Below are 25,149 nucleotides of genomic sequence, written 5' to 3'. Positions count from 1 at the left end.
TAGACCTCGACAGATTGTCGGTTGTAAAACGAGTTTTAGACTAAAACGTATTATTTGCTTTACCACTTAGTATAAAATTTTCGGCGTTATCTTAATCAGGGATGTAAAATATTCGGAAATTTTTAACATTTTTCCGGTAATTTTTGGGAAAAAGTGGAAAATCTAAAAAATTAAAGAAAAAAAATCGTTTTTTAAGTAGTTGTATCAAACATCCAATATCAGTCCAAATTAAGGGTTAATCTACTTTTAATCATTAAATTTAGATGTCTTAAGTTATCTCATTAGATTGCATGCAGTAACAGTAACAATGACAAATTTGACAATGGTAATGACAAGTTTTTGACAGTTATTCTCCCTATTCAGGAAAATTTTCATTTTAGCATATTTAGTATACTATTAAGTAGTGATGGAGAAATTACCGGTAGTAAATATTTTACTTTACCAAGAAAATTTTCCCGGTAAATTACGAATACTGGGTTTCTGGCAATTTAAACTTTGACATCGCTTTCCTTCCTGAATGTGCCAAATTTTGTGGTGTTTTTTCAAGTTATTGAATAGGAAACTAAATGAGGATTCCAAAAATGTGCTTAAAACTGTCACTTTCTCACTTCAAGTGGGTTTAACAATCAGTTTTGTCCTTGACTGTCAAACTAGGCTGAAAAGTTACAAAAATCAGGATATAGAAAAGTTTTCTTGCAGTATTCGATACAAAAGGGGTTTTTGAGATTTATGACAGTTATTTTGACATTGGTCACGTGACTGCCTAGCTAAATTATCCTCCAAAAGCCACGTGATATCTGTCACAATTGTCAAAATTTGTGTTACAATTTTACACATACTGTATTTCTGGGAGTTCAAACTTTGACAGCGTTTTTTTTCCCTGACTGCACCTAACTTTGTGGTATTTTTTCAGGTTAACCGATAGGAAATTTAATAAAGATTCCAAAAATGTACTCAAAACGGTCATTTTCTCTCTTTAAATGCGTTTGACAAGCAATTTTCTCTCTGACTGTCAGCCGGTACTCAAAAAGTTGCAAAAATCAGGGCATAGAAAAGTTTTCTAAACAAAACGTTTTTTTTGAGAATTACGACAGTTATTTTGACATTGGTCACGTGATTGCCTAGCTACATTATCCTCCAAAAGTCACGTGATATCTGTCACGATTGTCAAAATTTGTCCTAAAATTTTACGGATACTCTGTTTCTGGGAGTTCAAACTTTGACAGCGTTTTTTTTCCCTGACTGCACCTAATTTTGTGGTATTTTTTTAGGTTATCCGATAGGAAATTTATTGAAGATTCCAAAAATGTGCTCAAAACGGTCATTTTCTTATTTCAAGTGGGTTTTACAGTCGATTTTGCCCCTGACTGTCCTTTCAAACTGGGTTTCTGGCAGTTTAAATTTTGACACCGCTTTGCTCCCTGATTGTATTAAATTTTGTAGGGCTTTCTATGCTGTTAGATAGAAAATTTAATGAGGATTCCAAAAATGTGTTTAAAACTGTTATTTTCTTACTTCAATTAGGTTTTACAGGCAATTTTGTCCCTAAGTGTCTTTTCGAACTGTGTCTCTGGCAGCTCAAATTTTGACACTGCTTTTCTCCCTGACTGTATCAGATTTTGTAGTGTTCTTTTTTGTTATTAATAGAAAATTTAATGAGAATGTGTCATTTTCTTACTCCAAGTGGGTTTGACAAACAATTTTGTCTCTGACTGTCAAACTGTGCTCAAAAAGTTGCAAAAATCAGGGCGATACAAAACGTGTTTCTGTTATTTGGAGCAGTAAAGTACAAATTATTTAAATAATAATATTTTTCAGATTCGCGTCATTGAATTCATCTCAAAAACATATTATTTCTGTCATAATTTAAACATAGCATAATAAAAAAAAGTGACAAAAAGCTGCAAATGCAATTTCTTTAGAAAAGGCTACTTTTTCATAAATAAGTTGTAAGTTTGTTACTCATTTGTCAACAACTAGACAATTAGTCAGTTAATGATCTATAGGGAAATTTACACAAAAATAGGATGACAAAACAATGGAACGGACAGTTACTTGGTTTTGAATGTGACAAACAAAGAAGTAAACGTCACATTCAAAACCATGTCTATTGCATTGTTTTTGAAGATTTGAATTATATACAAAATCAACATTTTATTAACACTTGTTTCGTGGAATAATCATGTTTTAGCATCGTTTTTGGCCAACATAAGCGGACCATCCTGTATATGTCTGTATATATGCTCTATATATTATAATTTATTATGTAGAATAATCTCTCTAGACATTACTGTCAAATTAATATTTTGTTTTTAATTAAATATTTATAGACAAGAAAATCTGTATATTTTGAATTATTAACATAAAAAGATAAATATGGTCTCCAAAGAGTTAACACGACAAATCACTGTTGATGAACTAACATACTGATCAACTAAACTAATTTTATCTTCAAAATTATAGTTTTGCTTTAATGTAATAAAAATACATAGATTAAACAAAATGTTTATTTACAAACACAAATTATCGATAACAGAATACATTATTATATTATTTGATCCTGTTTCGAGTATGCATGATTCTGAAAAGAAAGTGATCAGCCATGATGATGACCTCCATTCTGATAACCTAAAATTAAAAAAATAAAATCAATTTCATCTTACATTCGTTGTCATGCTACACTCACCATGTCCTCTACCATATCCTCCTCCATGGTGTCCACCACCATAATGTCCGCCACCATAACCTCCCCCTCTACGATGTCCTCCGTAATGTTGAGGGTCTGCCTCTGGTATTGCGTCCCCATTGACAGTTTGGAACGTCAGAATTGACAAAACTAAACACGCGACAATCTGAAAACAAATGGAAACCATACAGTGTGTCTCAAAAACTACTACACTTCATTTGACACATTTGACACATTTGACACATTTGACATTTGCCGCTTAACCTATCCAAATTTAGTTTAGATAATAAGACATTATTAGGGCACGTTTTTATTGATGTGTTTGTTTTTATCATAATTTAGTTTCTAACCTGCAAAATATAACGTTTACACAGGACAACGTATTTTTATACTGAAAATAATAAACTACGACACAAAAGAAGGTTTTTGTCATTAAAGGTCTCACTTAAATTACAAATAATAATAATTTTGAAAATCATACAGCTCTAAAAGAAAGACTGAATAATAGGCTGATTTGATTTGTTAAATATTGTTTTAGCGATTTTGATTAATCACTAATAATTATATCATTAAATAATTTTTATATTATTTTTTAAACAATATGTAATTTACCACTAATTTACTGATGAATAATCTCAGAAACACGTCTTGTTTAAAAAACTCTGTTAAACTTTAATTAAACTAAATATAACTAAAATTCGATACAAATTTTAACAATTGTGACAGATAACACGTGGTTTTTGGGGAATAATTTAGTAAGACAGTCACGTGACCACTGTTAAAATAACTATCATCAATTTCAGAAACACGTTTTGTATCGAATACAGCAAGAAATTTGTTCTAAATCCTGATTTTTGCAACTTTTGAGCACAGGTTGACAGTCAGAGACAAAATTGTTTGTCAAACCCACTTGCAGTGAGAAAATGACAGTTTTAAGCACATTTGTGGAATCCTCATTAAATTTTCTCTCCAATAACATGAAAAAACACTACAAAAATTTGGTACAGTCAGGAAGAAAAGCGGTGTCAAAGTTTGAAATAACAGAAACACAGTTTGAAAGGACAGTCAAAAACAAAATTGGCTGTGAAACGAACTTCGAGTAAGAAAATTACTGTTTTAAGCACATTTTTGGGATCTTCATTATATTTTCTATCCAATACCATGAAAAAACACTACAAAAATTTGGTACAGTCAGGAAGAAAAGTGGTGTCAAAATTTGAACTATCAGAATCGCAGTTTGAAAGGACAGTCAGTGACAAAATCGCTTGTAAAACCCGCTTGGAGTGAGAGAATGACTATTTTAAGCACATTTTTGAAATCCTCGTTAAATTTCCTATCAAATGACATGAAAAAACACTGCAAAATTTGGTACAGTTAGGGAGAAAAGCGGTGTTGAAAAGTTTGAAATGCCAGAAACACAGTTTGAAAAGACAGTTAGAAACAAAATTGCCTGTAAAACCCATTTGGAGTAAGAAAATTACTGTTTTAAGCATATTCTTGGAATCTTCATTAAATTTCCAATTTGGTAGCTTGAAAAAATACTACAACATTTTGGTACAGTCAGGGAGAAAAGCAATGTCAAAGTTTGAACTGCAAAAATCACAGTTTAAGCCACTTAGACAAAATTGCCTGTAAAACCCAATTGAAGTAAGAAAATAACAGTTTTAAGCACATTTTTGGAATCCTCATTAAATTTTCTATCTAACAGCATGGAAAGCCCTACAACATTTGGTACAGTCAAGGAGAAAAGCGGTGACAAAGTTTAAACTGCCAGACCCAGTTTGAAAGGACAGTCAGTGACAAAATCGCCTGTAAAACCCATTTGGAGTGAGCAAATGACTGTTTTAAGCACATTTTTGGGATCTTTATTAAATTTCCTGTTCAATAACATGAAAAACATTTCAAAATTTTGGTACAGTCAGGGAGAAAAGCGGTGTCAAATTTTGAACTGCCTGAAACACAGTTTGAAAGGACAGTCAGAGACAAAATTGTTTGTCAAACCCACTTGGAGTAAGAAAATTACAGTTTTAGGCACATTTTTGAAATCCTCATTAAATTTTCTATTTAATAACAAAAAAGAACATTACAAAATCTGATACAGTCAGGGAGAAAAGCAGTGTCAAAATTTGAACTTTCAGAAACACAGTATTTATATCTTACCAGTAATATACCTACTGGTAAAGTAAATTATTTATTTTATCGGTAATGCTGATTTAGAAAGCCCTATAAACTTTGTATTGACAGTTTTTGGCAATTTGCAGTGTTGACAGATTGTCACTTTATCAGTAGGTTAGATTAGTCGATATAAAATCTTTGGACTTCCAGAAAACAATGTGAAAACGTGGCTAAATTAAAACAAAAAAATCCAAGTTTTACATTGTCGTTAGATTATCAAATTTGTAGGTTACAAAATAAGATGAAAGGTGGCAACGGTGCTGTGTGTTCCAATTTACAGTGCTGCCGGATGGATATTTAAAAAAATATATATATAAAGTCAACAATATTTAAAATAAAGTTAATAATTATGGTGAAAAATAAATAAAGCATGGGAAAATAGTATTCCTAAGTCTTGGGCAAAGTGTCTTGTCCACACTTGTCCATATCCAACCATCGTGCACACTGGTTAGGAAATATACCAATTGACTTTTTTGCAATTATACAACAATTACAAGCACACAACACAAAATGTAACTTACCAAAATGAACCCTCTGAACATGTTGATAACAAAATATAAACTGAACTGGTTAATATGGCAAAGTTTAGGTTGAACACTGTTTTGAAGCACAAGATGTCTTGAAACTGTATTTATAGTGATTTAAGTTGTTTGTTATTAGTGGAAATCTTAATTAGGTAGCAATTATTCTCGCTGGCGATTTTCAGAAATGTTTTGGATGGAAAACTCTAAAGACGGCAACGGACGGAGAACGAAAACATAATATAAGTATCATTATAGTTTTTTAATGAAATTTAACAGTTTTAAAGAGGTTTATTGTGTCTGTAGGATTTATACTTAAATAAAAAATTAATATAATTAAATTAAAGCACACATTACAGGTGAAAGTGAATTTTCATTTTTAAAAACCAAAAGAAACAATAGATTGGTTTCCTCTGCTATTATAGAAAGAAATCAGGCTAAAATCATTAAATTATTATTAAACAGTTATTATTAAAACACTGTTTTATTACTAAAATCACTTTTTCTCCAAACTGTCTACAAACAAAAATTACGCCTAATCAACAACAAAATTAGATTAGTATTAATTCACTTTTTGGAAAATAACTGAAAAACGGTGACAGATACCGAAAAAAAGTTTCTAAACTGAACAGACAATTTAAATTTGTAATATCACAAAAAAACAAAAGTTTTGTCACTTAAAAAATATGAGTTTTTGACACCCCCTTCCTTAACAAAGCATTTCTTGAGTATAGTTTATATAGAAAACTACAGGCTTATTTTTTGACGTAGAAGACACTGTATATTATAGTTTCAGTGTGTATATGGTTATTAAAGAGAAGCTTTACATATTTTGCTAATATACTAGATATAATATACTACTTATATTATTTTATATTCGTCGTCCGTTGCCTGCTTTATTAGATTACATGTTATTAGTTGGCGATATGCAAATATTAGCAATTACCATAATACATGTTATTGTTTATTTCCCCATAAATTGAATATTTATAACTTTGGTAAAATGGAAGATTTTTATAAAAAAGGCCAATTGTTGATTTTTTGTATAAATGACCACAAACAAGCTACTTTGCGCAAATTTTTGCATATGCAAAGTAGCATTTTCCCATATTGATCTGTTTCTGCCTTGCACACAATTGAATTTGGGTAAAGACTACTATATATGAAATCTGCTCAAAATTTTGTTAAAAAATCTTTTATGAAATATGAAATTTTATGTATAACGCACCACCAAACTGAATTTCTGACTTTTAATTTTTGTTTGTTGCCTAATAGCTTTAAGTTAATGGTAAAAATTTGACGTGGAATGTCATTTATCAAAATTGCATTTTTTAAAGGTTGCCACTAAAAACTGTCGTAAATTACATAATTTTAAGGTCAAAACTGTCTAGATATGTTCAAAAGAGTCAGAAATGTTCATAACTGTCAAACAATTGGAAAAATTGTCTCACAATGTAGAAAAGTATCTGAAAATATTTAAAACTGATTAAAATTATCTCAATATGTTTAATAATGTTCAAGTGTCTTTCAACTTTTAATAAAGAAGGCACATAATTTTCTAGACATGTTCAAAAATGTCTAGCAATGTAGAAAATGTCTAGAAAGGTTTACGAATGTTTAAATATGTCCAAATCTGTCGAGCAAAATTGAACAGTGTCTGGAAATAGCGCAAATATGAGCAAAAGTTTTTAAAAATGTTCAAAAGTGCACAATTGAAACTTGTGTGAAAATTTAAAAAATTTTCTTAACATGTTTCTTCGGAATATAGTATATAATTTAATTTATTATTTATTTTCAATTATTGTTTTTTTCTAATTATTGTAAGCGCTCGTAGAAAAAATGATGTTCCTATCAGGTGCGGAAAGTGCTTTTCCCGCTCGGTTGGGCAACTTTGGTCAGGGTGCGGAAAGTATCACTTTCCGCACTCGTTATGAAAATAACTACATTAAAATTACAAAACTAATACAAACTTTTGTTCTTCAAAAACGAAAAAATTAACGACTTTTTATAATAATTACATATTATATGTTATTTTTATTCCAAGCCAGACCGTTTCACAAACATTTCTGCTATAATGCATAATAATGGTATTCCCGGGTACAACATAAAAGCAAAAGTAAAAGGCACACCTGTCGAGTAGGGTCTTTAAACTGTTGGCATTTTACGAAAGAGGTACAAGAAAATCAACAAACATCATACAATTTGTAAATTTACAAGATGATTCATTAAGAAAACCGGCATAGTACAGGTTCGTGTAGATGGTTAAACGTGACTAATCATAATTTGTCACTGTTCTTTTATGTTATTAGATAGGAAAATTAATGGAAATTACAAAAATGTGCTCAAAAACAGCCATTCTCGCACTCCAAGTGAATTTAGTACTTAAAAAAGACTCGAAATACCCCCCGCATTGGAACTGTCCTGGAGCAAAAAAAAAATTGCTAAAATTTTGTAAAAATGGAATTTTTTAAATTTTTGAATGGCTGTAACTTTTTTATTTTAACTCTTATAGATTTCACTAAAACGAAATTAGAAAGAGGATAAAAAATACTACAAAATGAGCCGAAACTGTCCTCTTTAACTCTTCATGTTACCGCGATATTAAATTTCAAATAGTAGTATAAGAAGACTCCTAATTCTAAGTGCATTTTTGTATTTATTTCACTTAATTTAAGGTCCTTTAGTGTAATTATAAGGGGTATATAAGGGTATATACCCTTTGCTATTTATTGGAACCCTTATAGAGCAAAAAAATTGGCAAAAATGCACTTTTTGTCAAAACTGTAATTTTTTGTATTTTTGATAGGTTGGAATAAAAAATATTACAAAATGAGCCAAAACTCCACTCTTTAGCTCCTCACGTTCCCGAGATATTAAATCTTAAAAATTACTTTAAAAAAAATGTTTTTCTTTTGTCATTAGATAGGAAATGTAAGAAAAGTTCCAAAAATGTACTTAAAACAATCATTTTCTCACTCCAAGTGTGTCTTAATTAAACAACTATATCATCAACTATTCATCGAGTCCAATAATTCAGAAGGCCTCCACCATGATGTCCACCCCCATGACCTGGTTTGTGATGGGGTCTATGGGGCCTGTTATTGTGCCCTCCACCATAACCAGAATTCCACCTAAATTATTTAGAAAGTATTGTAAAAAGTCTCATATTCTACATGTGCAGCATTTGCGTTAATCACAGCACTGCCGGTTGTTTGCGATTGGTCAAAAAAGCAGCTTTTTTTGACCAATCCCAAGCCGCAATTCTTAATGCATATATAGCTTTAATAACTTACCCCCCATCCATTCCATGAAGGGCTGCATTAGTGAATAATCCTCCCAGTACAACTCCAACTCCAAGTCCTAATAGTTTCGGGTTCTTTTCTTCAGGGGACGATACTGGGTGGCTCAAAACCGGCTTGGTAAAACCACCCAGAACGAGCACCAGGAAAAAACTACACCAGATGTTTTTTGAGGTTATGGTTACGTTTGACGTCATGATGTTTGTTCAGAAAAATCGATCTTTAAAATTCTTTTATAGGGGGCCAGGCCGAAATTTCTCTTTATGTAAGCTGATGTAGTTAACGACTCTTACATAATCTGGCGTTTCTGACATTGACCTTTTACCACAAGTGCTTTATATAGGTATGCTTTCCTACTATCACTTCATGACCAGTAGTACCAAAAACTGTTAATAACTTGGGTTTTTTATGATTAGCGGTTATTTTAACATTGAAGATTATACAAGCCATCCCAGAGCCGGATGACTGTCACAATCAGTCCATTGCATAAGAAATTCTACCAGATTGTAAATTTGAAAATTTCTCTCTCGTAAAATTACCACATTATACGAGAACGCTTCTCGATTTCAAGATTCAGTTTCGATTATACTATTGAATCTACACGTATCGATTTTTTTTTAAATAGTTTGAAGTTAAACGAAGTCATGCGTTTTGTGAGTATTCCTATGTTAAGTTCTACTTTAGTTGTAGTTGAGTAAAACACCGGACGCTTTTTTAAAATAAACAGGATGAGTTAGTGTTAAGTGGTTATACAAGGTGTTTCATAATATATGCGTTAAGGTAAAGTAAAATTGGAAAATTAAAATTCAGTGTGACAATTTCACCAGTAAATTCCAATTTGACCAATAAATTGATTGGTCTAATTGAAATTTGCTGAAAAGATATAATTTTCCTGAATTTGATCTGATTTCTGAATTACTACATTTTTTCTGCATCCTCTGTATAGTAGGAGCACTGACGAACTGTAAAACTTCTAGGGATGAGTTTAGCAGTTCTTTTTGAACATTTTTGCTCTCTCTCAAATTTTTCATCGTTTCTGAGTTATTTAGCAAAAATTGGTTTGAAGCAACATATTTTCAAATCAGTTGAAATTGTGGTTTCAAATTGAAACATCCTGTAACTCAGTTATTTTTAGGAATTCAGGAAGGTTGAACCACTCAAATTTATCGTCTTGAACTCCTCTTTCCAGCAGTGTAAAGCAAAAAATTCTATCTTAAAAATTGCCTACAGAGTGGCCAAAAAATCCGAATCCCTACAATTTTCATGCACCCCCCGTATAGTAACAGTCCTGACGAACTGTAAAACTTCTAGGGATGAGTTTAGCAGTTCTTTGTGAACATTTTGGTTCTGTCTCAAATTTTTCGTACCTTTCATCGTTTCTGAGTTATTTAGCCAAAACTGATTTTATGCAATAAATTTTCAAATCAGTTGAAATTGTGGTTTCAAATCGGAACATCCTGTAACTCAGTTATTTTTGGGAGTTCAAGGTGGTTCAACCACTCAAAAGAACCGTTTTGAGCTCTTCTTTCCAGTGGTGTAGAGTAAAAAATTCTATCTCAAAAATTGCATACAGAGTGACCACAAAATCCGAATCCCTACAATTTTCATGCACCCCCCGTATAGTAACAGCCCTGACGAACTGTAAAACTTCTAGGGATGAGTTTAGCAGTTCTTTTTGAACATTTTTGTTCTCTCTCAAATTTTCCGTACCTTTCATCGTTTCTGAGTTATTTAGCAAAAACTGATTTTATGCAATAAATTTTCAAATCAGTTGAAATTGTGGTTTCAAATCGGAACATCCTGTAACTCAGTTATTTTTGGGAGTTCAGGGTGGTTCAACCACTCAAAAGAACCGCTTTGAGCTCTTCTTTCCAGTGGTGTAGAGTAAAAAATTCTATCTCAAAAATTGCATACAGAGTGACCACAAAATCCGAATTCCTACAATTTTCATACACCCCCTGTATAGTAGCAGCACTGACGAACTGTAAAACTTCTAGGGATAGGTTTAAAATTTCTCTACGAACATTTTTATATTCTTTCAAATTTTTCGTAACTTTCACCGTTTCTGAGTTATTTAGCAAAAACTGATTTGATGCAACAAATTTCAGTTGAAATTGTGGTTTCAAATTGAAACATCCTGTAACTCAGTTATTTTTGGGAGTTCAAGGAGGTTCACCTACTAAACTAAAACTAAAAGAACCGTTTTGAGCTCTTCTTTCCAGTGGTGTAGAGTAAAAAATTCTATCTTAAAAATTGCGTCCAGGGTGAAAAAAATAGTAAACCACCATAATTTTCTTGCACACCCTGTATACTGAAAGCGACCCTAAAAAAAATTAATTTAAAACTGTCAAATGCCAACAGGATCACAAAATTGATGTTTGAAAAATAGTCAAAACAGTCACGTGACCCTAAGGAATACAGTTTTAAAATTGAAAATTTTCTGGACCATCAAATTAAATTTGTCAAAGTTTAAATTAAATAAAACAGTCAGGTGACTCTGAAAAAATTAAATTTGAAATTGATAAAGTTGAAATATCAACAGAATAAAAAAATTGATATTTAAAAAATTGTCAAAACAGTCACGTGATTCTAATAAATATAGTATTGAACTTAAAAATTGCCTGGAACGACAAATTGAATCTGTCAAAATTCAAATTAAAAAAATTAAGTTTTTAAATTATTAAAGCAGTCACGTGATTCCAAGTAATGCAGTTTTAAACTTGAAAATGTTGCGGCAAATTTAAACTGTCAAAATTCAAATTAAATAAAATGGTCACCTTATCCTGAAAAAATTAAATTTAAAACTGTCAAAGTTGAAAGGTCAACGGGATAACTAAAACTCAAAAAATAACCGAGATACGGATTTTCAAAATTTTCAGACCAAAAAAGTCAAATATCTCCAAAACGGTTAGAGCTACGCAAATTATTAAAGAAACCAAAAATAAAGAATAGCTTAAATCCAATATTTTCCGCTTTTTTCTGGCTGCTAAAATCCAAAAAATAACCGAGATACACAATTTTGAAAATTTTTGATTGCACGTTTCAAAATAAAGTCCAATATCTCGGAAACGGTTAGAGTTACGGAAATTTTGCGAGAGACCAAAAATGTTTAGAATGCATTTTGCATCTAAAACCAAAAAAAAAACACAAAAATTCAAAATTTAGAATTTTTTTATTTAAGTTTCAAAAAAAGTCAAAAAACTTGCATATCTCGAAAACGGTTAGAGTTACGGAAATTTTACAAACTGTAAAACTTCTAGGGATGAGTTTAGCAGTTCTTTTTGAACATTTTTGCTCTCTCTCAAATTTTTCATAACTTTCATCATTTCTGAGTTATTAAGCAAAAATTGGTTTAAAGCAAGAAATTTTCAAATCAGTTGAAATTGTGGTTTCAAATCGAAATCGGATATATTGATGAATAACAAAATTGATGTTAAAAAAATAGTCAAAACAGTCACGTGACCTTAATACAGTATTCAACTTGAAAACTGTCTGGGATGGCAAATTGAAAGTGTCAAAATTCAAATTGAAAAAAGTTTTAAAATAATTATTATTAAAGCAGTCACGTGACCCCAAGTGATGCAGTTTTGAACTTGAAAATTGTCTGGGATGGCAAATTTAAACTGTCAAAATTTAAATTTAGTAAAACAGTCGCGTGGCACTGGAAAAATTAAGTTTGAAACTGTCAAAGTTAAAATGTCAACAGAAAAAAAAATTGATGTTTAAAAAACGTCACGTTTAAGTCACGTGACACTAAAAAATGAATTTTTAACTGTCAAGTTTTCATGTTAACAGGATAAAACAATTGATGTTAAAAAATAGTTAAAATAGCATTGACACACTTCCATTCCTAGACTTATAAGTTAGGTTAGGTTACGTTAGATTAATTGATTAATAATGGGACAAAATTTAAAAAAGTAACAAAATTGTAAGTATTTAAATTCCTAATGTTCAAAATTTTTTGATGCTATTAAATAGAAAGAGACAACGTTTTACCATTTTTCTTTATTACTGGTTAAGTACATTTGTAACGTAGTTTAATTCTTCTAATAGTTCCTGATGATGGATTCTTATAGGCCCGAAACTATGCTAAATAATATTATTGTGTTGAAAACTGTGTGTTCTTTTTAATTTGGTGTTAAATGTTATAATCAATGTTTACATTTTAGACGTATCTCATGCATATTGTACTCTTTATTGGATGCCTCACAGCAAGGACACTCACTTTTCCTCTGCCTAAACCGGAAGATAGACCAAAGTTTTTCGGATTCCTATCAAAGTGAGTTAAAAAAATATATACCTATTTGCTGAACAACAATAAACTAAATAACGTAATAAATGCAGCTCTGGAGGAGGTGGACATCATCATCATCACGGTGGTGGAAATCGTCCTATCCAAAACTTGATCATAGGATACGTGATTCAGCAAGGGTTGAACTACTACTTTGGAGGCGGTGGTGGGGGTTGTAGTGGAAAAAAGTGTTAAAAAGGTTTCTTAAATCAAAGTGTAATTTATTACTAGAGTACAAAACAATACAAATAACTTGGGGTAAGGAAACAAAATCTACTTCGTGAGAAAACCAGTATTTAATACAAATTTTAATTAATACAATACAAACATATTAAGGTATTATCGTTTAACTAGTATCCTCCCCAACCTTTGCCCCAGCCGCCCCAACCTCCTCCCCATTTGTGAAAAGTGCAATTTTGGCAAATTTTAGCTACATTATCCTCCAAAACTCACGTGATATCTGTCACGATTGTCAAAATTTGTCCTAAAATTTTACGGATACTCTGTTTCTGGGAGTTCAAACTTTGACAGCGTTTTTTTCCCTGACTGCACCTAATTTTGTGGTATTTTTTTAGGTTATCCGATAGGAAATTTAATGAAGATTCCAAAAATGTGCTCAAAACGGTCATTTTCTTATTTCAAGTGGGTTTTACAGGCGATTTTGCCCCTGACTGTCCTTTCAAACTGGGTTTCTGGCAGTTTAAACTTTGCCACCGCTTTTCTCCCTGACTGTACCAAATGTTGTAGCATTTTTCAGGTTGTTGGATAGGAAATTTAATGAAGATTCCAAAAATGTGCTTAAAACAGTAATTTTCTTATTCCAAGTAGGTTTTACAGTCGTTTTCGTCTCAGACTGTCATTTCACACTGTACTTCTGACAGTTTAAATTTTGACACCGCTTTGCTCCCTGACTGTACTAAATTTTGTAGGGCTTTCCATGCTGTTAGATAGAAAATTGAATGAGGATTCCAAAAATGTGCTTAAAACTGTTATTTTCTTACATCAATTGGGTTTTACAGGCAATTTTGTCCCTAAGTGTCTTTTCGAACTGTGTCTCTGGCAGCTCAAATTTTGACACTGCTTTTCTCCCTGACTGTATCAGATTTTGTAGTGTTCTTTTTTGTCATTAATAGAAAATTTAATGAGGATTTCAAAAATGTGCTTAAAACTGTCATTTTCTAACTCCAAGTGGGTTTGACAAACAGATTTGTCTCTGATTGTCAACTTGTGCCCAAAAAGTGGCAAAAATCAAGGCGATCAAAACGTGTTTCTGTTATTTGGAGCAGTAAAGTACAAATTATTTAAATAATAATATTTTTCAGATTCGCGTCATTTAATTCATCTCAAAAACATATTATTTCTGTCATAATTTAAACATAATTAAAAAAAGTGACAAAAAGCTTCAAATGGAATTTTTTAGAAAAGGCTACTTTTTAATAAATAAGTTGTAAATTTGTTACTCATTTGTCAACCACTGGACAATCAGTCTTTTAATGATCTATAGGGAAATTTACACAAAAATAGGATGACAAAACAATGCAACGGACAGTTACTTGGTTTTGAATGTGACAAACAAAGAAGTAAACGTCACATTCAAAACCGTATCGATTGCATTGTTTTTTGAAGATTTGAATTATATACAAAATCAACATTTTATTAACACTTGTTTCGTGGAATAATCATGTTTTAGCATCGTTTTTGGCAAACATAAACGGACCACCCTGTATATGTCTGTATATATGGTCTATACATATATTATAATTTATTATGTAGAAAAATCTCTCTAGACTTTACTGTCAAATTAATATTTTGTCCGTTTAATTTAATATTTATAAACAAGAAAATCTGTATATTTTGAATTATTAACATAAAAAGATAAATATGGTCTCCAAAGAACAAACACGACAAATCACTGTTGAACTAACATACAGTTCAACTAAACTAATCTTTATCTTCAAAATTATAGTTTTGCTTTGTATGTAATAAAAATACATAGATTAAACAAAATGTTTATTTACAAACACAAATTATCGATAACAGAATACATTATTATATTATTTGATCCTGTTTCGAGTATGCATTATTCTGAAAACAAAGTGATCAGCCATGATGATGGCCTCCATGCTGATAACCTAAAATTAAAAAAATAAAATCAATTTCATCTTACATTCGTTGTCATGCTACACTCACCATGTCCTCTATCATATCCTCCTCCATGGTGTCCACCACCATAATTTCCGCCACCATAACCTCCCCCTCTATGATGTCCTCCGTTATGTTGAGGGTCTGCCTCTGGTATTGCGTCCCCATTGACAGTTTGGAACGTCAGAATTGACAGAACCAAACAGGCAACAATCTGAAAACAAATGGAAACCATACAGTGTGTCTCAAAAACTACTACACTTCATTTGACACATTTGACATTTGCCGCTTAACCAATCCGAATTTAGTTTAGATAATAAGACATTATTAGGGCACCTTTTTATTGATGTGTTTGTATTTATCATTAATTAGTTTCTAAACTGCAAAATATAACGTTTACACAGGACAACGTATTTTTATACTGCATTTTGCGACTAAAATAATAAACTACGACACAAAAGAAGGGTTTTGTCATTAAAGGTCACACTTAAATTACAAATAATAATAATTTTATAATCATAAAGCTCTAAAAGTGTGAAAGACTGACATTTGATTTAATTATTGTTTTAGCGATTTTGATTTATCACTAATAATTATATCATTAAATAATTTTTATAATATTATTCAAACAATATGTAATTTACCACTAATTTACTGACAGTTGTCAAAATAACTGTCATAAATCTCAGAAACACGTCTTGTTTCAAAAACTCTGTTAAACTGCAAACTGAATTCTTGCAAATTCAATATACTCGTAAATTTTAACATTATTTGTGACAGATAACACGTGGTCTTTGGGGAATAATTTAGTAAGACAGTCACGTGACCACTGTTAAAATAACTATCATCAATTTCAGAAACACGTTTTGTATCGATTATTTCCTTCCTATCAATTTTGACCAATCGCTATCAAGAATTAGTATAACAAATGTAAATTTTAAGTGGAAAAATCACTTGTCAACAACTCTCAACTTAGCTGTCAGCAGTTTTTCCGGAAAAAAAATCGAAAAAATTGCACACTCCTCACAACAACATAAAGAATAGTGTTACCCTTTCTATCTTGAAAGTTATTGTTCTTATTAATTATTGTTCTTATTGTTTTAATTAAAATAAAATGTTTATTTAACTCAGGAAATAATCTTACCAAATATCCCTCGTGCATCTAATTTTTCCTGTGGAAAAATTGGAATACTCGTTTGTTTTAACAAATTACTTAGAAACTCGTTTTTTCCGAATTTTTCCGGAAAAATTAAATGCACTAGGGATATTACCCCCGAATACAGCAACAAATTTATTCTAAATCCTGATTTTTGCAACTTTTGAGCACAGGTTGACAGTCAGAGACAAAATTGTTTGTCAAACCCACTTGCAGTGAGAAAATGACAGTTTTAAGCACATTTGTGGAATCCTCAATAAATTTTCTATCCAAAAACATGAGAAAACACTACAAACATTTCCTGAAATATTCCTGACTGTACAAGAATAAAAGCGGTGTCAAAGTTTGAAATAACAGAAACACAGTTTGAAAGGACAGTCAAAAACAAAATTGGTTGTGAAACCAACTTCGAGTACGAAAATTACTGTTTTAAGCACATTTTTGGGATCTTCATTAAATTTTCTATCCAATAACATGAAAAAACACTACAAAAATTTGGTACAGTCAGGAAGAAAAGTGGTGTCAAAATTTGAACTATCAGAATCACAGTTTGAAAGGACAGTCAGTGACAAAATGGCTTGTAAAACCCACTTGGAGTGAGAAAATGACTATTTTAAGCACATTTTTGGGATCTTTATTAAATTTCCTGTTCAATAACATGAAAAACACTTCAAAATTTAGTACAGTCAGGGAGAAAAGCGGTGTCAAAATTTCGAACTGCCAGAAACACAGTTTGAATTGACAGAGAGACAAAATTGCCTGTAAAACTCACTTGGAGTGAGAAAATGATAGTTTTAAGCACATTTTTGGAATCCTCATTAAGTTTCCTATCCAATAACATGAAAAACACTACAAAATGTTGGTACAGTCAGGGAGAAAAGCGGTGTCAATATTTTAACTGTCAGAAACACCGTTTGAAAGGAGTCAGTGACAAAATCGCCTGTAAAACACACTTAGAGTGAGAAAATGACTGTTTTAAGCACATTTTTGGAATCTTCGTTAAATTTCCTATTCCATAACTTGAAAAAATACTACAAAATTTGATACAGTCAGGGAGAAAAGTGGTGTCAAATTTTGAACTGCCTGAAATACAGTTTGAAACGACAGTCAGAGACAAGATTGTTTGTCAAACCCACTTGGAGTAAGAAAATGACAGTTTTAGGTACATTTTTGAAATCCTCATTAAATTTTCTATTTAATAACAAAAAAGAACACTACAAAATCTGATACAGTCAGGGAGAAAAGCAGTGTCAAAATTTGAGCTGCCAGAGACACAGTTCGAAATGACAACTTAGGGACAAAATTGCCTGTAAAACCCAATTGAAGTAAGAAAATAACAGTTTTGGAATCCTCATTAAATTTCCTATCTAACAGCATGAAAAGCCCTACCACATTTGGTACAGTCAGAGAGAAAAGCGGTGTCAAATTTTGAACTGCCTGAAACACAGTTTGAAAGACAGTCAGAGACAAAATCGCCTGTAAATCCCACTTGGAGTGAGAAAATGACTGTTTTAAGCACATTTTTGAAATCCTCATTAAATTGCCTATGCAATAGCATGAAAAAACACTACAAAATTTGGTACAGTCAGCGAGAAAAGCGGTATCGAAATTTGAACTTCCAGAAACACAGTATTTATAACTTACCAGTAATATACACCTACTGGTAAAATAAATTATTTATTTTATCGGTAATGCTGATTTAGAAAGCCCTATAAACTTTGTATTGACAGTTTTTACAATTTGCAGTGTTGACAGATTGTCACTTTATCAGTGGGTTAGATTAGTCGATATAAAATCTTTGGACTTCCAGAAAACAATGTGAAAACGTGGTTAAATTAAAACAAAAAAATCCAAGTTTTACATTGTCGTTAGATTATCAAATTTGTAGGTTACAAAATAAGATGAAAGGTGGCAACGGTGCTGTGTGTTCCAATTTACAGTGCTGCCGGATGGATATTTAAAAAAATATATATATAAAGTCAACAATATTTAAAATAAAGTTAATAATTATGGAGAAAAATAAATAAAGCATGGGAAAATAGTATTCCTAAGTCTTGGGCAAAGTGTCTTGTCCACACTTGTCCATATCCAACCATCGTGCACACTAGTTAGGAATTATACCAATTGACTTTTTTGCAATTATACAACAATTACAAGCACACAACACAAAATGTAACTTACCAAAATGAGACCTCTGAACATGTTGATAACAAAATATAAACTGAAATGGTTAATATGGCAAAGTTTAGGTTGAACACTGTTTTGAAGCACAAGATGTCTTGAAACTGTATTTATAGTGATTTAAGTTGTTTGTTATTAGTGGAAATCTTAATTAGGTAGCAATTATTCTCGCTGGCGATTTTCAGAAATGTTTTGGATGGAAAACTCTAAAGACGGCAACGGACGGGGAACGAAAACATAATATAAGTATCATTATAGATTTTTAATGAAATTTAACAGTTTTAAAGAGGTTTATTGTGTCTGTAGGATTTATACTTAAATAAAAAATTAATATAATTAAATTAAAGCACACATTACAGGTGAAAGTGAATTTTCATTTTTAAAAACCAAAAGCAACAATAGATTGGTTTCCTCTGCTATTATAGAAAGAAATCAGGTTAAAATCATTAAATTATATTTAAAAAGTAATTATTAAAACACTTTTTATTACTAAAATCACTTTTTCTCCAAACTGTCTACAAACAAAAATTACGCCTAATCAACAACAAAATTAGATTAGTATGAATTCACTTTTTGGAAAATATCTGAAAAACGGTGACATTTACCGAAAAAAAGTTTCTAAACTGAACAGACAATTTAAATTTGTAATACCACAAAAAAACAAAGTTTTGTTACTTAAAAAATATGAGTTTTTGACACCCTGTATTTCCTTAACAAAGCATTTCCTGAGTATAGTTTATATAGAAAACTACAGGCTTATTTTTTGACGTAGAAGACACTCTGTATATTATAGTTTCAGTGTGTATATGGTTATTAAAGAGAAGCTTTACATATTTTGCTAATATACTAGATAATATATACTAATATTATATTATAATTCGTCGTCCGTTGCCTGCTTTATTAGATTATATGTTATTCGTTGGCGATATGCAAATATTAGCAATTACCATAATAATACATGTTATTGTTTTTTTCCCCATTAATTGAATATTTATAACTTTGCTAAAATGGAAGATTTTTATAAAAAAGGCCAATTGTTGATTTTTTGTATAAATGACAAAGTGTAATTTATTACTAGAGTACAATACAATACAAATAACTTGGGGTAAGGAAACAAAATCTACTTTTTGACAAAACCAGTATTTAATACAAATTTTAATTAATACAATACAAACATATGAAGGTATTATCGTTTAACTAGTATCCTCCCCAACCTTTGCCCCAGCCGCCCCAACCTCCTCCCCATCCTCCAGTTTTGTAGCCGCCTCCCCATCCGCCCAAGTTACCGCCCCAGCCTCTACCCCAACCGCTTCCTAGTCCTCCGCCCCAGCCGCTGCCGCCTCCATAACTAGAAAATGATTTACAGTAAATACAGGGTGTTACAAATTCGATGCATTAGCATTGCTACCTCAGAAAGTAGAGTTGACAGAGCTTTAGTTAAATGGAGGCAAAGTTAAGCTTTATACTTTTAATTTATTTAAAAAAAAATTAAAACATTTCAATCACATCCGACGAAAATCGAAAAAGTCTAATTTTTTATTTATTTTTTCCATTTTTTTGGAAAATCTATGGCACCTTCTGGAGGCACTTTTTAGGTTTTTTAAAAAAAATAAGCATTTGGAAATGATAATATGTTGTCATCATTTAATAATTAGGTACATTGATCTTTCAAGGAAATTTGCTAAAACTCTTTTTTTATTAACACTTTTTGATAGCTCCTTAAATAACGGAGCTCACCTGAAAAATCAAATTAATTGAAAAATAGCACTTTGGTGTATTCTGTCACTTTTTAGCTTGTCATTCCTTGAAGAGGACCTTAAGGACAAAATACCTAAAGGTAATCTTGTAGAGCATAAAATTTGCTAGATTTTTGTTTATTAACACTTTTTGATAGCTCTTTAAATAACGGAGCTACGCTCACCTAAAAAATCAAATTAATTGAAAAATACCACTTTGGTGTATTCTGTCACTTTTTAACCTGTCATTCCTTGAAGAGGACCTTAAGGACAAACCACCTAAATATAATATTGTAGAGCATTACATTTTCTAGATTTTTCTTTATTAACACTTTTTAATAGCTGTTTAAGTAAGAGAGCTACGCTCACTTCAAAAATAAAATTGATTGAAAAATACCACTTTGGTGTATTCTGTCACTTTTTAGCCTGTCATTCCTTGAAGAGGAACTTAAGGACAAAACACCTAAAGGTAATCTTGTAGAGCATAAAATTTGCTAGATTTTTGTTTATTAACACTTTTTGATAGCTCTTTAAATAACGGAGCTACGCTCACCTAAAAAATCAAATTAATTGAAAAATACCACTTTGGTGTATTCTGTCACTTTTTAACCTGTCATTCCTTGAAGAGGACCTTAAGGACAAAACACCTAAAGGTAATCTTGTAGAGCATAAAATTTGCTAGATTTTTGTTTATTAACACTTTTTGATAGCTCTTTAAGTAACAGAGCTACGCTCACCTAAAAAATCAAATTAATTGAAAAATACCACTTTGGTGTATTCTGTCACTTTTTAGCCTGTCATTCCTTGAAGAGGAACTTAAGGACAAAACACCTAAAGGCAATCTTGTAGAGCATAAAATTTGCTAGATTTTTGTTTAATAACACTTCTTGATAGCTCTTTAAGTAACGGAGCTACGCTCACCTAAAAAATCAAATTAATTGAAAAATACCACTTTGGTGTATTCTGTCACTTTTTAGCCTGTCATTCCTTGAAGAGGAACTTAAGGACAAAACACCTAAAGGCAATCTTGTAGAGCATAAAATTTGCTAGATTTTTGTTTATTAACACTTCTTGATAGCTCTTTAAGTAACGGAGCTACGCTCACCTAAAAAATCAAACTAATTGAAAAATACCACTTTGGTGTATTCTGTCACTTTTTAGCCTGTCATTCCTTGAGGAGGACCTTAAGGACAAAACAACTAAAGGCAATCTTGTAGAGCATAAAATTTGCTAGATTTTTGTTTATTAACACTTTTTAATAGCTGTTTAAGTAAGAGAGCTACGCTCACTTCAAAAATAAAATTGATTGAAAAATACCACTTTGGTGTATTCTGTCACTTTTTAGCCTGTCATTCCTTGAAGAGGACCTTAAGGACAAACCATCTAAATATAATATTGTAGAGCATGAAATTTTCTAGATTTTTCTTTATCAACACTTTTTAGTAGCTCTTCTATTACCATGATATAAAGAAAAAATTTCTAGGACTCTCTATTAACTGAACTATAAACGCATACTGAATTGATGGACTTATAGAGAATTACCTGATTTTGAGATAGTATATCAAAGTTGCTGGAAAGGTCCAGTGTACCAACATTAGGACAAATGTTGGTAGATGCTATTTCCCCTCTAACAATTTTAATAAACTAACATCTAATGCTGGATCAAATTATTGAAAGTTTTGATAATATTAGGTAAGTAAACCGAAATTACAGTATATTTGTGTGATTCTGAATAGTCAGAAGATAAATACGAAAATGATAGTTACCTTCCCCAACCTCCCCATGCGCTAGCATCAGTATTCAAATCATCTGCATTGGGAACTGCGTCTACTTTCGGAGCTTCTGGGGATGCTGCTGCTGGTACTGCCGGTTCATCCTGCTGATTTGCAGAATCAGATTTGGTTTCTTCAGCCGGAGCTCCATGGCACAATACTAGCACTACTGCAGTTAATACTAAGAATTCCTGAAAACGCTAGATTTTAGAGTTGAAACAGATGTTGATTTGACAAATTCCTATTTTAGATTGATGACAAGTCCAGATGTGCCAGCATTCGTTTAAATCAAGGCACTCTGTGCTCGTTGTTTGTGATTGGTCAAAAAAAAGTAGCAAGCTGAAAGGTGCTTTTTTTGACCAATCACAAATTACTCACTGTGCTTTGATTTATCCACACAAATTCTGCACATGTAGACTTACCATATAAAAACCATTTTGCTTTTGTTGAATGTTTATTAAATGACACAGTAGTCATCCTGAATATTGTCACATCATTTTTGTCTTCATATATCCTGAATATCTCTGAAAATGTTTGCTTTTTGTACAATATTAATAATATTTTGTACGAATTTCCTGCGAATGATTTTTCAAAAAGTCAAAAAATTCAATTTTTGTCTAAAGTGCAATTTTAAATTAGGTAAAATAACATTTACAACAAAAATTAATTTTATTTAATTAGTCATCGAGAAATCCAAAAAAAAATCCAAACTGATCAAATATTTGAAATTAATTTTGAAAATATTTTAGTAATGCGATAATTTTTGTAGGGTAATTACTTACTTTGAACATGATTCCACAATTACTTGCGCTTTACTACGTAATCACTGCAACACTAACCAGAAGATCACTGACCTATTTTCCTTTGGATGATTGAAGTTTCTAGCGTTTCTTGTGACAATCACTCGGTTTTTATACGACAGGATGCTACCTTGGTTTTTCGTCTTTTTTTACAGTCAATTCTGGCCGTCCTCGCCATTATTTGCGGTTCTCATTGTTTATGCTTTAAATTGACAAAGAAGATGCCGTCGCCCCGTTCTTCCGTGCAAAATGTGATTATTTTTGTTGACAAAACCTTTACAACAAACGGAAACTGGAGTATAAAGCTTACCTGTATGCATGAGAAATATTAACAACCAATCTCAAATTTAGTCAGAAATTGATATATTGTAATGTTTATTTTAGAAGAAGACAGTGTCCTGCCATACAGGGTGTATTTGAAAAAAAAGTCTTTTGGTATAAATATGCCTTTTGCTGTTCATTGGAACCTTCTTGGAGCAAAATAAAAAATTGTCAAAATTTCACTTTTTGCAAAAATGACATTTTTTCAATTTTTGAATGATTTTTTTTTTTAAACTCATATAGATTTGTCCAAATGCCTCTAAAGCATTCACTGCACCTTCAATATGCTCTTTAAACTGTCCAAATATCTTCCTTATGCTCCTCAAGTAGTTAAAAAAAAATAAGAAGCAAAGTTAAAAGCTTCAACAAATTTTTAGAACTTAAACTGAAAAATTATTTTTTTTACGATTTTAGTGCTTCTCCCAAACTGGAAAAAGTGATACAGAGTGTCTATTAATGAAAAGCTGTAATTCCCGAGATGCATGATTGAAGTTATTTCAAACCGTTTGTGATGATCATCTTGAGTTTGACACCCATATTTTGATTTTTTCTTATTTCCACCAAGACCCAAGGGTGGTTTATAAAAAATGGAAAATCAGGAAACTGACAAAAACATGATTGGAATAGTTTTGTCATTATTCCGAAGGTTTGGTACACTATATTGTATGTATAGTGGTCAATATTTGTCTAGGACAGAAATTTCAATATTGATGAGAAATAAAGCTGGTTGCACCGATGCACGGTGTATTGATAGGACAAAATATTGTTTTTAATACGTCAAATAGTTCAAAAATATATTTTATTTGTCAAAATATCTGTCATAAAACTCAGAAAGACGTTTTGAATATAATACTGCAAGAAAACTTTTCTAAACCCTGATTTCTGCAACTTTTCAGCAGTCACAGTTTGACAGTCAGAGACAAAATTGCTTGTCAAACCCACTTGGAGTAAGAAATTGACTGTTTTAAGAACATTTTTGAAATCCTTATTAAATTTCCTATCCAATAACCTTAGAAACACTACAAAATTTAATACAACAACATAGTTTGAAAGGACAGTCAGAAACACAATCACCTGTAAAACCCAATTGGAGTAAGACAATTACAGTTTTAAGCACATTTGAGGAATCCTCATTAAATTTCTTAACCAATAACCTGAAAACACCACAAAATTTCATACAGTCAAGAAGAACAGCAGTGTTAAAGTTTGAACTGACACTTTGAAAGGACAGTCAAAATCGCCTGTAAACCCACTTGGAGTAAGAAATTGACTGTTTTAGGCACATTTTTGGAATCTTTATTAAATTTTCTATCCAATAACGTAGAAAAACACTACAGGATTTGGTAGAGTCAGGGAGAAAAGCAGTCTCAAAGTTTAAACTGACAAAAACATAGTTTGAAAGGATAGTCAGAAACCAAATCGCCTGTAAAACCCACTTGGAGTAAGAAAATTACAATTTTAAGTACATTTGTGGAATCCTCATTAAATTTCCTATCCAATAACCTTAGAAACACTACAAAATTTAATACAGTCAGGAAAAAAAACAATGTCAACGTTTGAACTGACAGAAACAGTTTGAAAGGACAGTCAGAAACAAAATGCCTGTAAAACCCACTTGGAGTAAGAAATTGACTGTTTTAAGCACATTTTTGGAATCCTCATTAAATTTCCTATCCAATAATCTTAGAAACACTACAAAATTTAATACAGTCAGGAAAAAAAACAGTGTCAAAGTTTGAACTGACAGAAACACAGGTTGAAAGGACAGTCAAAAATAAAATCGCCTGTAAAACTCACTTGGAGTAAGAAATTGACTGTTTTAAGCACATTTTTGGAATCCTCATTAAATTTCCCATCCAATAACCTTAGAAACACTACAAAATTTAATACAGTCAGGAAAAAAAACAGTGTCAAAGTTTGAACTGACAGAAACACAGGTTGAAAGGACAGTCAAAAATAAAATCGCCTGTAAAACTCACTTGGAGTAAGAAATTGACTGTTTTAAGCACATTTTTGGAATCCTCATTAAATTTCCCATCCAATAACCTTAGAAACACTACAAAATTTAA

General features: G+C 31.4%; 3 protein-coding genes and 1 long non-coding RNA gene across 7 annotated transcripts; 1 reads left to right on the top strand and 3 right to left on the bottom strand.

The window, feature by feature from the left end:
* Positions 1 to 2,493: 2,493 nt before the first annotated feature.
* Positions 2,494 to 18,609, bottom strand: LOC145724449 (uncharacterized). Of its 3 annotated transcripts, none has more exons than XR_014177007.1 (3): positions 18,452 to 18,580; positions 2,687 to 2,852; positions 2,494 to 2,628 (listed from the first exon to the last, which is right to left on the bottom strand). It is a non-coding gene; the product is annotated as an uncharacterized LOC145724449 (long non-coding RNA). The 3 variants fall into 3 exon arrangements; XR_014177005.1 differs by lacking the exon at positions 18,452 to 18,580 and adding an exon at positions 5,383 to 5,533; XR_014177006.1 differs by lacking the exons at positions 2,494 to 2,628; positions 2,687 to 2,852 and adding exons at positions 14,970 to 15,104; positions 15,163 to 15,328 and having other exon boundaries at positions 18,452 to 18,609.
* LOC145724447 (uncharacterized) lies at positions 8,333 to 8,893 on the bottom strand. The gene is made up of 2 exons (XM_081972720.1): positions 8,676 to 8,893; positions 8,333 to 8,513 (listed from the first exon to the last, which is right to left on the bottom strand). Exons 1-2 carry the CDS (start codon positions 8,876 to 8,878, stop codon positions 8,399 to 8,401), a joined length of 318 nt encoding a protein of 105 aa, XP_081828846.1. The 5' UTR covers positions 8,879 to 8,893; the 3' UTR covers positions 8,333 to 8,398.
* LOC145724448 (uncharacterized) lies at positions 9,219 to 13,309 on the top strand. Of its 2 annotated transcripts, none has more exons than XM_081972723.1 (3): positions 9,219 to 9,334; positions 12,851 to 12,960; positions 13,026 to 13,309. In XM_081972723.1, exons 1-3 carry the CDS (start codon positions 9,326 to 9,328, stop codon positions 13,165 to 13,167), a joined length of 261 nt encoding a protein of 86 aa, XP_081828849.1. In that variant the 5' UTR covers positions 9,219 to 9,325; the 3' UTR covers positions 13,168 to 13,309. The 2 variants fall into 2 exon arrangements, with proteins under 2 accessions (XP_081828849.1, XP_081828848.1); XM_081972722.1 differs by lacking the exon at positions 9,219 to 9,334 and adding an exon at positions 12,659 to 12,797.
* Positions 18,610 to 19,572: 963 nt separating the features above from the next.
* LOC145725129 (uncharacterized) lies at positions 19,573 to 22,892 on the bottom strand. The gene is made up of 3 exons (XM_081973757.1): positions 22,742 to 22,892; positions 21,954 to 22,150; positions 19,573 to 19,799 (listed from the first exon to the last, which is right to left on the bottom strand). Exons 1-3 carry the CDS (start codon positions 22,748 to 22,750, stop codon positions 19,649 to 19,651), a joined length of 357 nt encoding a protein of 118 aa, XP_081829883.1. The 5' UTR covers positions 22,751 to 22,892; the 3' UTR covers positions 19,573 to 19,648.
* Positions 22,893 to 25,149: the final 2,257 nt, after the last annotated feature.

The sequence above is a fragment of the Ips typographus genome, linkage group LG2 (genome assembly GCF_016097725.1).
Source record: "Ips typographus isolate SLU linkage group LG2, UJ_Ityp_2.0, whole genome shotgun sequence".
Classification (NCBI taxonomy): domain Eukaryota; kingdom Metazoa; phylum Arthropoda; class Insecta; order Coleoptera; family Curculionidae; genus Ips; species Ips typographus.
The sequence above is the reverse complement of the archived record's forward strand: the minus strand, read 5'-3'. Positions and strand labels throughout refer to the sequence as shown.

Excerpts from the sequence above, each read along its gene's own strand:
- LOC145724448 (XM_081972722.1), top strand. The coding sequence starts at position 12,741 with ATGATGGATTCTTATAGGCCCGAAACTATGCTAAATAATATTATTGTG. Across the intron at positions 12,798-12,850 it reads ATATTATTGTGTTGAAAACT|ACGTATCTCATGCATATTGT; the intron begins GTGTGTTCTTTT and ends TTTACATTTTAG. Across the intron at positions 12,961-13,025 it reads TTTTTCGGATTCCTATCAAA|CTCTGGAGGAGGTGGACATC; the intron begins GTGAGTTAAAAA and ends TAATAAATGCAG.
- LOC145725129 (XM_081973757.1), bottom strand. Across the intron at positions 19,800-21,953 it reads GCATGGGGAGGTTGGGGAAG|TTATGGAGGCGGCAGCGGCT; the intron begins GTAACTATCATT and ends ATCATTTTCTAG.
- LOC145724447 (XM_081972720.1), bottom strand. The coding sequence starts at position 8,878 with ATGACGTCAAACGTAACCATAACCTCAAAAAACATCTGGTGTAGTTTT. Across the intron at positions 8,514-8,675 it reads CTTCATGGAATGGATGGGGG|GTGGAATTCTGGTTATGGTG; the intron begins GTAAGTTATTAA and ends TAAATAATTTAG.